Below are 12,773 nucleotides of genomic sequence, written 5' to 3' on the forward strand. Positions count from 1 at the left end.
TTCATCTAACTCACCTATGTTATCCTCAGCTGTCAGATATTTTTGATGTTTAGAATGTCATGCTTATTGCATCTGTAAGTTATACCGCATTTAGTTGCATTATATGACTAACAATGTTATTCTGCTATATAAAACTGTATTTTTGTATTAAATTATTATGATGTGTTTTTTATGTGCACTGACTAGCCAGTGTCTAAATGGAACAATGAGATGCACAGAAGCTGCTGAAGTTCCTGCAGGTAACAAAATTCCCTTAGCTTCTTGAACAGAAGAGTTCTCAAATGCTTTTTGGTACTTTATCTGCTGTAGATGCATGGACTGCATGTTCTAAGGAAGGGAGTTTAATCTGAGTCTGGTTTGAATCCCTGCTCACCTGAAAGTGTTCTGCATAGCCATTCTTTTTCATCCCCATTTTGTCCTAGATCAGGCTTCCTCAACCTCGGCCCTCTAGATGTTTTGAGACTACAATTCCCAGCATCCCTGACCACTGGTCCTGCTAGCTAGGAATCATGGGAGTTGTAGGCCAAAAACATCTGGAGCGCTGAGGTTGAGGAAGCCTGTCCTATATCAAAGAACATCAATAAAATGCAGAGTTTTGGACCAGGAAAAAGGGGCCTGGAATCAACTAACCTGGTGTGCTAGAGGAAGCCAACACAAAGACTTGCTTCCCCCATTTGCTCCCCACATGCATTCCCTGAAGCTCCCCCAAATCTACTCTGGAGGGTTGGGGGGAACCCCTAGCACAGGGTGTGGAGGAGAAGAGGGAAGATTGTTCCATCTGGCAAGCGGAAATGCTTGCACTGACAGAACAATCACTTTAACATGTTGCTGAATTCCACCCTGTGTTTTCAAAGGAACAAGTTGTTGGATATCTGAATAGAATCACATGAAATATTAGCTTTTGACCAGTACTTTTGAAGTTTTTGCCAGTTGGGTTTTGCTGCAATGTTAAACTTAATCCAGTGAGGGTGGATTTGTACAGTTATGTTCAGTGAGAACAAGTACAGCATATGTTAATTACTTTGGTACTCTCTATATGGATGTAACATTTCTGAAAACTCTTAACACTTGTAAGAATTAATTGCAAGTGGTTGTCAAGGAAATATAAAAAACATTTTACTAACTTCATCAAATAAAAAGCAAAGTATAATTCATATTACTCCAACATTTAAACCTACTGTAACAATATTGTATGGTTTCACATATCCCAACTTGGCTGAGAGAGATCCATCAACAATTTAACATGTTTTGAAGAAACTGATACTGCAACATTCACATGAAAAACTTAGTTTGACACATAAGAGGGTTTTTGATCAGCACTTGAAATGAGCGCTGCTTTAAAGCTTAAGATATCAAGTGTCTGTATTCATGACTGATTTGCAAAATTCTGGCAGTCCTGAATGCTTTCAGACTGTATCCATTCAGAAAATGTGCGCCAAAATGTCCGAAGAATTTAAACCACTTGAAGGGTAAAGAAAGTGTTACATTTGTAGTTAGCAGAATATGTTGTTGATGAACTGTGTTGAAAGATTAGGGCATGAACCGGCAAAAATTAAGTACTTTAAAGTGTATTTGATTTCAAGGGATAGTTAAGCATATGCTGATCTCATGTAGTTTGCATTTTGAATTTGAAGCTCCCATGTGCCCTGAAGAAAAGATCTATTATGACTGCCGGTCTCATGTGCCTGGCTTGCCATCTGCTGGAGTAAACTGTGAGCTTTCCTGTGCAAACCTTGCCATGAACTTCACCTGTGCACCATCTCCACCGTGTGTGAGTGGTTGCATTTGTCCCCCTGGGTAAGTGCTTCTGAGATCTAGAGTACTGGAGAAGGAAATTGCATCTATGGATTTGATTTTTCTTTCTTTGGCTAATACTGTTGCACGTTTCTCAACTTCTCAAATGGTGAGAAGTTTCAGGGACTAGAGCTTATAGGTTTTTGTTTCCTTTAGATCAGAGAGTACTGGAACTTTATTTATTTATTTGCACACTACCCAATTAACAATGTCTTCTGGGCAGTTAAAAACCATATAAAAGACAACCAAGGAGAGACAGTTCAAAACCAACCACACAGTACAAATCATGGTGCCACTGCCAAAAATGCCCCTTCTCTGCTTAGCAGCCTGCATCTGAGGATCTTTGGGTCCAAGTAGGTAATTGTTGGAGAAGGTCGTAACCTGGCCTGAAGCCACCCAGTGCATTAATAGTTAAAGCAAGCACTTTGTATCGGACCCTAGTGAATACTGGTAAAATATTGATCTGATCTGGTCAGAATGAGCAGTCCCATCTTGCTTTAATTTGGAACAGCTGACGTTTCCAGGCAATTCTCAAAAGCATTCCCACATATAGCACATTACAGTAATCCAAGCAGGTGATAACAAAAGCATGGCTAATGGCAGCAACGCTATCTCTGTCCAGATCAGGGCACAGTTGGTGTATCAGCTTACGCTGATAAAAGGCACTCTGCACCATTGAGGCCGCTTGTGCCTCTAGCGACAATGACGAATCTAGGGCATCTCAAACTGAAAGACTGCTCCGTTATGGGGAGTGTAAGTAGAAAACCACTCAACTGGGCAGACGAAGCACCTACTAACAGCTCTTCCATCTATCTGGATTGCATTTCAGTGTATTGGCCCTCATCCAGTTCATTACTGCACTTAGGCACTGATTCAGAACATCTGCTGCCTTCCCAGGAGCAGGTGAAAAGGAGACACACATCTGGGCATTTGCATAAAGTTGACACCTCGGGCCCATTTAATTTTTCAGTGCTGTTGTGCTCCTGTTTGAGAGAGAGCGCTTTGCCACTGGGAAACTTTTTTTTCCCTCTTTAGCTGCAGAAAGAATTCACTCCCATCAGTATTTTGAAATACAGTGGTACCTCAGGTTAAGTACTTAATTCGTTCCGAAGGTCTGTACTTAACCTGAAACTGTTCTTAACCTGAAGCACCACTTTAGCTAATGGGGCCTCCTGCTTCTGCCGCGCCGCCAGAGCATGATTTCTGTTCTCATCCTGAAGCAAAGTGCTTAACCTGAAGAGTCTGTAACCTGAAGCATATGTAACCTGAAGTGTATGTAACCCGAGGTACCACTGTACAGCTTTCCTTCCAACTTCCAAGCTTTTAGTGATAGAATTAAATGTTGTGTGGTATGTGCAAGGATAAAGGGTGCTTATTGGGTAATGATAATAATAATCAGCGGTGATGATTGATACAAATGAATTATTTCTTGATTGATTAAATTTATATAACACCCTTTACCTGAAGATCACAGGTTGATTGACAGCATAAAGAGGAATTTAAAAAGATGAGAGACCCAGTCACATATTTCTGGTGTCTCATGTAGTTTGACCCTCATCTGTATCTATGGCAATAAGTTGGGTGTTGAGCATATACACACTTAGGACCATCAGAGAATGCTTCTGCCTTTTGTAATAATGCAGTAAACATAAATTAGATTATTTGGGAAATGGAATGACTCCCATCTCTAACACCAGCACAGCCCTCATACTCCCAGACAAAGTGGATAGTGAAGAAAACAGCAGGCAGGTGCAAACTCTCAGCTGCCAGCAGCAGTACGCATCTGTAGTTATAATATGTGTGAAAACTGTGATGGAAGTGAGCTGAAATATATATGGTACTACAATGCCCTGTGTATGTTTGCTGAGAAGGAAGCCCCATTTACTACTTAAGTAAGTGTGCAAAGTCCATGAATGTCCATGTAGTCTTGCTTGGTAAATTGTATAGACCAGTTATTAAATATCACACCTGGTAAATTATAGCAAATGCTGAAATGACTGGCAGACTAAGTCTACCATAGTGTTGAATGGCATACCATTCAAACAACCACTATTTGGTATGGAACTGTCCTCTTCTGACTCATGCAAATGCATCATTGTGACTGCATATAGGTAGATTTCTGTTTTGAATTCGTGGTTTTGTTTCTTTGAAGGATGGCAGAACATAAAGGAAAATGCTACGTGCCTGACAGTTGCCCATGTTCCTGGAAAGATTGGGAATATTTGTCAGGTGAAGTGATAGCTACCCCTTGTTACAGATGGTAAGCAGTTTTTATTTCACTTCGGTTTTTAATGTTATAATTATTTTTAGTGTTACAGATAAGATTATCTGACCATAGATGTGCTCCCTAATTCATGTATGTTTAAAAAGAACTTTTAATATTATTTTTTAAAATAAATGTAGTTGAAAGATCATATAGTATTTCAATAAATAGATTATTTATTTAATGACATTTATATACTACCCAACTATAAGTAAATATAAGATATACATTAAAATTGTCAAATGCTTCTAAATTCCTCCATGTCATCATACTAGAGGAGAGGGGAAAGTGGAGTGCTTGTTCTCTTCATACTAAGCTATAATATAGCAAACACAGCAACTGCATATTCTACAGTGCCATTAAGGGCACACAAATTTAATTTATGCTCCTGACACAGACTTGTTACTGAGCTATGAAAATGTGCCATGTTTTCATGTGCTGATTTGCAGAAGAAGCCTGCGGAACAAATTTCGTTTTCTTTGGAGCAGAGACTTGTCCTTTTGTGGCCCCATGTAAATGATACAAGAAGCTATACATTCTCTGCTATAAATTCTCTCTAAGGTTTTTTGTTTCATGACAAGAGTGCCACACTTTCATTTTCCACTCGTAAAAGCTCTCCAATCAGAACGTCTTCATTTTTCCTCCTCCGCAGTATTTGTCGACGTGGGATATTTAATTGCACATATTATCCTTGTCCTGCTGTTTGCACAGTCTATGGGGACCGGCATTATTACACCTTTGATGGACTAGAGTATGATTATGTCAGCGATTGCCAAGCTTATTTGGTAAAGGTAAGGAGGTATTTGGTAAATGCTGAAGATCCACCCCTTTGCCCTGGCTTTTAACATCTGAGATGTATATTTCGAAGACCCACCTTATTTCTGTGATAGTAAGTTGTTTTTAACATTGTGTTTTAATTGTGTTTTAATTGTTGTAACACACCCTGGGACCTTAGGCTGAATGATAAGTAATTAATAATCATAATAGTAGTAATAGAATACAGGGTCTGTTCAATTACAAAAGTTAGAGATATTGTATGTGCAGCAATATATTTATATAGCCTAGAAATATCTTATGCCTTCGGCTAAGCCTATACATCAAATATAAACTAGTTTAGAACTGGTTTGCTAGCACTTCTGGGAATTCCAGTTCCAGATTACTACATTAGAATTCTCCAGCAGAGATCCTTAACACCCTCACACACATTTGTAGAGACATGACCCTTATGTGTGTCTCTTTTTCTGAGATGTCAACATGAATGCTGAGAAAACATTTAAAAAAATGTTTTTCCATCCTTTACTAGGCATATGGGTTCACTGCATTTTGGCAATTCCCTTGTCATGTGCCACAAGTGTTTCATATTAAGCCACTTATTCTACCTGGGACATTAGGAGTTCTAAAGTTCAGGAGAGAAGTTGGCGTTCACAAAAACAAGATTCGTGGCACATTGCCTGCAGCCTTTTCATCCAACAAGCAAGATGACACGGGTGATGAAAACGCTGCCTATGTAGATTCGCGATATTAGAAGTAGCCTTGTTATTTTTTAGACAGGTGCAATGCTAGCCCTACCTAGACTCCTTTTCAGACTTCGGCTTTTTTCAAAAAAAAAAAGGACGATCTGCTGTTTCATAATAGCTAATTTGTTCTTAGGATTTGGACTGCACAAGACTGTTGAAGGATTTCTCTGGCCTTACTGGAAGTTTGCTAACTGTAGTCTAGACTAGGTATTCTCAGACTATGTCGTAAGGGACCTTTCTAGTTGATCTAGGAGTTCCTTGATGATATGGGGAGGCAAATTCTCCGCACAAATGGAGGTGGCAGGACCATGTATCATATACCCATCATATAAGGCCAGAAATTAAGCAAAACTCCTACATAAACTAGTGATTATTCCACTGGCCTACTACGTGATTAGTCAAGGAGAGCCAGTGTGGAAGACCAGATAGATAGTCAATCTTCAACAAACATGCTCACACAGTGAGTGTGACACTGCCTTCTGGAGAGCAAGATCAGCAGCTAGTCTTCCTCCTAACTTTGAATCTGGAAAGTGGGCACAATGGTCCTAGCAGTTGCATGGTGATCTCAAGCATCTCACCAGTTCCATATCTGGGTTTGAGGCTTCAGAGTTGTTTAGCATCTATGTGGCAAGAGCCTCAGCCACACAGGGGCTACCCTACCCACTTGCTGGTCTTCCCTGCTTAGATCAGGAAAGTTAAGTGGAGAAGAGCATTGGATACTGTTACCTGAATGTCCCCCAATAGCACAAACTCTGTCATTCTGTTCTCCTTTGGGAAGCAGCACCCAGTGGAATATTGGATGCTGCTTAACAAAGGTGTGCTTTTCCTCAGGAAAAGCAGCAGGAACTTGACAGTTTTTTGCATTGCCAATGAGACCTGCCAGAAATTGTAGGCTCCAATGGATGGTGTCTCAGACCAAGAAGACCTGGACTGAAATCTCTATTGAGCCATGAGACCTATTGGGTGAACCTGAGGCACTCACCATATCTAAGTGTTCTTCTTCTTCTTCGGTGATCACTTGTAGCTGAGTAAGACTGTCTTCCATAAACACAGTTTTAACAGTGAGTCTATAAGTGACTCTGGAGGCCAGTTCTGGATCCACATGTTCTTCCACAGTGGGGACATAGGTTTCTGGGTGGGAGTTGATCATGGTGAGGGTTTGCCGAGCATGCCTTCCTCTTAGCACATTTCTCCCTTGCATTCTGAGTTTGAGTGTCTTCAAAGCCCATGATACCTTTGGTAAACGCTGCTCTCCAACTGGAGCACTTGCAGGCCAATGTTTCCCAGTTGCCGCTGTTTATACTACTTCTTTAAAGATTTGCCTTGAGAGAGTCTTTAAACCTCGTTTGTTGACCACCAGCATTACGCTTTCCATTTTTAAGTTTGGAATAGAGTACAGTGGTACCTTGGGTTACAGACGCTTCAGGTTACGTGTTTCCGGGTTGCGCACTGCACTGAACCTGGAAGTACCGGAATGGGTTACTTCCGGGTTTCGGTGGTTGCGCATGCGCAGAAACGCTAAATTGCACTTTGCACATGCGCTGAAGCGGCGCTGTGAACGCTGTGGGTTGTGAATGTGCTTCCCGCATGAATGTGGTTGGTTTGGAGTGTAGTTGGTTTGGAAGACAATAATCAGGCACCTGCACAACATGACCAGTCCAACAAAGTTGATGTTGAAGAATCATCGCTTCAACACGGGTGATCTTTGCTTCTTCCAGTACACTGGCATTAGTTCGCCTGTCTTCCCAAGTGATGTGTACAATTTTTAGGAGACAAGCTTCTTAAGACTTTCTGTCAACACTGCAAATATGAAGCAGCATGGCTTCCAAGGAATTGCAGCTTCCACATTTCTACTGCTAAAGGAATACTAAAAATTCCTTAATGAAGGTACTTTGCCCACTGATTCCTAGAGATCCTTGGGTAGATTCCCATCAATTTTACCTGATTATGATTTGTCATGTAGATAAACTTAAGTGAAAGAGTTGCTGTGAGGACAGATTGGGGTTCCTGTATGCAAAACTAGGGAAAAGGGTAAAATAAAAGTGTAACAATTAATCAACAGTAGATGAAAACTATACAGCCTTGTGGGGCACTGATTGCAAGAAAATAAAGATTTACATTTTGGGTGTAAATAGCAAGGGCCTCCTTGTTCTTGAGAATGCAGGCATTGTTTTAGCTGCAGTACTTTCTCCCCTGCCAAACGTTTTCTGCTGTGGGAATAAATAACTTAGGTTTCTGGTATGAACTGGAGAGGGTTTAAGTATCAAAATGCAATATTTGAGACTTTCCACTGAGTATTATTGCTTCACTCATTGCTTAACAGTAGAAGGATGATTTCCTTAATGGCAATTTGGACCTGTATTTCTGTCTTCATTTCTCCGCTTTGTAGTTGGGGCCAGTCCATTTACCTGGCAGTTGTAGCTTGACTTGGCCATGAGCCTTTTGGTATCTGATGCACTTTGTTTAATCTGTTCCCTTTTTATGGACCAGGACATCCAGCTGTACAAAAGAGGCTTTGCATTTGTATTAAAGTTCAATAAGTCCCACCTGTGTGCATTAAGAAGATTGGGAGGTTGACAGCAAAGTGAATGTGTGTTTGCACATTCTGCAAACTGTGAAAATTGTCATGCCCCTTCCAACATATTCTATCAGTCAGTATCTGGCTCTGGGTCAGGGCTGGGCATGGCAGAAGTTAGGTTTCAGATCTGCAACATAAATTAGCATGCAGGGTTAGATGGTGTGTCTGACAAGCTCTGCATAGTTTCCCGTCGTCAAAGACCTTATGGCTTCAATCATTATTACTTCAGAGTAAAGGTTATTGTGACAAAAGATTCTGAAACACATACTGGTTCCACCTCTATCTCTCTTTATCCAGCTATGTTAAAATTTTGCCTTTATTAAGTAATCTTTTCAGAGAAGAAAGGCTGTTTTCACAGGATATTGGCTTTTTCAGTACAATTGTCCCTTTTGACAGATCTTCAGACTGATGTGCCTTCATGCCAACCAACTTTTTGTAGCCAAATAGAGAATTTAAGTTCCTCTCATGCTGTGTATTTCCTTTGTGCCAAATATTCTGTAGGCACAGGAAAAATAGCCCAATAAGTGAACACTATACACACACACACACACACACACACATATACACATATACATACATATACATATATATGTGTGTGTGTATGTGTTGGTCTCTTATCACACTGTGATGACAGCTTTAGCTACTAGGAGGGCAAATGAGGCACGTAGACTGAGCTGATACTTGGAAGTTGGTCCTTGCAGGTATCTACCTCAGAGCCTGCATGAGCCACCTTGAAAAGGAGGACAACAGGAATGCAAGGTGCTGCCACGACCTGCCTGATAGTGGAGGACTCTCCTCCCTTCTCCCTCTCTTTCTCCCTGGGTCCAGAAATATATTGGTAGCTGGTGCAGCTCCTTAAAGACAGGCGGCCACAGTGTCCTGGATTGCTAGCTCTGTTTCAGTGCTAAGGGCTTACCTCTAATTGGGCATAGATCAATTTCTGGCTAGTTTAGTGAATAGCAGGAGTGAAGAGAACATTGGAAGCTGGTGACAAAGGAAGACTTACCAGTTGAAGATAGCAAGCACCTGATGATGTGTCCATGAAAGCTAAGGTCATAAGGTCCTTAAAGTAGAAAAGACTTGTTTTTGCTGCAACAGACTAACACAGCTATCCTCAAAATATATAAGAACTTGTAACAAATACATATTTTGCATGCAGTCCTCCTAAAATGGCTGGGTTGACTTGACAGTCCATTCATTTGGTGATTGCATTTATCATAGGTGTACTTTCTTCTTCCCATTGGTCTGCTCTTTCCAGTTTTTCCACTTCTTCAACCTTTCTTCAGTAGGCAGAAGATCCAATTACAATTGGCACTGAATTTACGTTCTTCTGACTGAATCTACTCCAGATAAGCAATTTCAGCTTCATTTACCTTTTATATACCTGGCTCCTTCAGACCAGTAAATGCTCTCAAGTTTTGTTCTTCAGTGCTTCTTTTAAATTGTGCAGATTAGCAGGAAGAGCTATCCTCAGAAACGGCAGGAGAAGAAGGGAGATCTATGATGATGCAATACAATCATTGTAGCTTCTTTTGAAAGGGGTCTAGTCATTCAGCAGTGACAACAGGGCCTGGAGAAAGGAGCTTGTTTGTAACAGACTCCTTCACTAAAGAGGAGAGCTGAGTAATGTGACCAATTTTCTGGGTGTTTAAAAGTTTCAACTCTTCCTTTTAACAACACTAGAAAGGTCTGTGTTAACTGTTTGTCGTATCGTTTCTTTATTATACTGTAACCAGGTGTTATATTTGTCTGAAGGATGCCCTATGTCCACTTATTCCCCTACAAAGAGGCACTTCTGGAACAATCTAGACTTTTTTATTTAATTACACTCCTTGAGAGTTTTTAAGCTTTATGGTTACTCAGGCAAACACACTTTACAAAGAACCTGAAAACCTTACTCAATACAGTAGTAAAGGTAAAGGGACCCCTGACCATTAGGTCCAGTCGTGACTGACTCTGGGGTTGTGGCGTTCATCTCGCTTTCTTGGCCGAGGGAGCCGGCGTACAGCTTCTGGGTCATGTGGCCAGCATGACTAAGCCGCTTCTGGCGAACCAGAGCAGTGCACGGAAATGCCGTTTACCTTCCCGCTGGAGCGGTACCTATTTATCTACTTGCACTTTGACGTGCTTTCGACCTGCTAGGTTGGCAGGAGCAGGGACCGAGCAACAGGAGCTCACCCTGTCGCGGGGAATCGAACCGCTGACCTTCTGATTGGCAAGTCCTAGGCTCTGTGGTTTAACCCACAGCGCCACCTGTGTCCCTATTCAATACAGTAGTCTTATTTAAACCTAGAATGTCTTTCAGTATTACTGCAACAGCAACAATCTCCCAGGCCCTTCTCAATTTTTTTCTTTCACCTCAGGAAATCAAATCAGGTTGCCCTGCCTAACTAACCCATAAACTCTTTCAGAGCTGGCCCCTTTCTCACCAGGCGCCGAACTAAGTAAAAGGCAATCCTTCTCCAATAGACCAATTTACCATTTGGATTTTTTTGTTGCACCAGTCACCCGTGTCTCAGAATAGACTATTTCTACCCAGGGATGCTTTGTAGGGACATGGAAGAGGGCTTTCTTAGTGGCTGCTCCCAGACTCTGGAACTCCCTCCCTAGAGAAGCTGGACTGGCTTCTGCCCAAGCTTTTTGACACTTTTATTATGAACAGATATTGAGAAATAATTCCTAATCGTCTACTAAACTTCACTAGTTGTTTAGCTGGTCAATAGTGCATGTATAGCCACTCTGTTCCACTCCTTATCATAATCAGTATCCACTCTTCTGATTGTTGCAAATTTTTGCAGTGGAGCCTAGGAAGTATCTTGCATGGGAACCATGCTACAAGTAACAGTGTTTTGCTGCTGCAACAACCTTAATGTGTGATCATATACAGTCTTACCTTGGAAGCCAAATGCCTTGGCACTTGAACGTTTTGGCTCCTGAATGCCAGAAACTCAGAAGTGAATGTTCCGGTTTGAGAACGTTCTTTTGGAACCTGAACATCCGCTGCAGCTTCCACGGCTTCCGCTTGGCTGCAACAGCTTCCTGCAGCCAATTGGAAGCTTCACCTTGGTTTCTGAATGTTTTGGAAGTCAAATGGACTTCCGAAACGATTCTGTTCGGCTTCCAAGGTACGACTGTACATGTTTTGCTTTGCACTGCGGCCATCCAATTGTCCAGTAAATTGCTATATTCTTTTATGGAAGGGCGAGAAACGTCCGTGCTACTTTATTCTTGGATGTTTAGCTATGGTTACACTCTGTGCATCACACACCCAGTGTATCTCTGTGTTAATGTTCAATGAGTATTTCACTCGGAGCTTCTTGGCATTTTAAGCTTTCACCACATTTAACTTTGGCTTTGGTTTCTCTTCGGCAGCAGCTTAAATCCTGTCCAGTTTCTGAAGACTTTGACCTTGCACTATTCGCAGCACATAGCATCGCTTATAATTAAAGGAATTCTGTTTTGTCTTCAGCTTGAGAAAAATGTAATACAGGAAAAGCATGTGCTGGTGTTGCCTGTTCTGCTAGTCAGATGTGGAAGAAGAGATATTTTCAGAGCAGTAAAAATTAACCCAGAGCATGCAGCCCAAATGGGGATGTATACCTACATATGGGGCTTTCTTTTGTCATATTCACTGTGGCTTTTAAGTTCCACATTTGAGTCTTGGATTTAATTGTCTGTTAGCTAACTCAGGAATCCACACTGATTTCAGTGGAACCTTTCCCCAAGCAAATGCATTTAGATTGATAGGCTCTTCTCTGACATTATGGGAATGGAACTTGTTTGTACAGAGATAAAAAGAAATAGATCTGTACCATCCTAATTAAAAAAAAGTATAGAACAGATTTCAGGTCATTTGAAAGCACAGTAATAATTCCTCTTTTCTTTTCCCTGCTCTATTTCTTTTCCTCATTCCATTCTACATGAGACCAAAAGAAAAGAAAAAATCATGAATTCAGAAAAAAGCAACACTTCATGAATGTGTGTATAGACATGAAACAGAAATAGAGCACAGGGTATGCTTCTTAATGTAAGATGATCTCATATAGGTGACTTTGCAAAGGCATGAAAAATGCCAAGATCTTCACCTGTTGTGCTACATGGATACCAACAGTAGGACATTGCTAGGGATTATATCACTTGGTAATGGATACTCGAGCCTCCTCAAACCTTAATCTTGGGACTATCATGTTTTTAATTAGGAAAGGATTGCTGCAATGTAACCCAGTAAAATGCCAAATCTGATACTCAGTGGCGCAAAACCGAATAAATGACACAAAAGAGAACTGTTCATAGCAGTAGTTGTATTCTTCAAAAACCACATTAATTGTCTTTCCACATTACATCATTAGTAAGAGTTTTTATTGAAATCAAAGAGCAGCTTTAGGTCTCTTATTAGTTGTCTCATTCAACACACCCATCCTTTTTAAAAACACTTTTAGAGGAGTCATTGAATGTCCATTTTATCCTATTTATTGAATGAGAATGCTGCAGAAATCTTTTGTAGAGAAGAAGAAAGACAAAACAGCTTGAATACACTGCTAAGAACTCTGCTCAGACCATGGTTGTTTACAGAAAGTCCTCTTTGTATACCATAATTATTTTAGGAGCTCTTTGTCGTCTG

At 40.9% G+C, this 12,773-nt stretch overlaps 1 protein-coding gene across 1 annotated transcript in view; it reads left to right on the plus strand.

The window, feature by feature from the left end:
• The window catches only part of OTOGL (otogelin like), an 81,526-nt gene that overhangs the window by 27,448 nt on the left and 41,305 nt on the right, over window positions 1-12,773 (plus strand). The window contains exons 22-25 of the mRNA XM_083574817.1: window positions 187-239; window positions 1,635-1,797; window positions 3,947-4,054; window positions 4,710-4,848. Coding sequence (XP_083430943.1) covers window positions 187-239; window positions 1,635-1,797; window positions 3,947-4,054; window positions 4,710-4,848 — 463 coding nt within the window. The remainder of the gene's footprint in view (window positions 1-186; window positions 240-1,634; window positions 1,798-3,946; window positions 4,055-4,709; window positions 4,849-12,773) is intronic.

The sequence above is a fragment of the Podarcis filfolensis genome (assembly GCF_964270895.1).
Source record: "Podarcis filfolensis genome assembly, chromosome: 10".
Classification (NCBI taxonomy): domain Eukaryota; kingdom Metazoa; phylum Chordata; class Lepidosauria; order Squamata; family Lacertidae; genus Podarcis; species Podarcis filfolensis.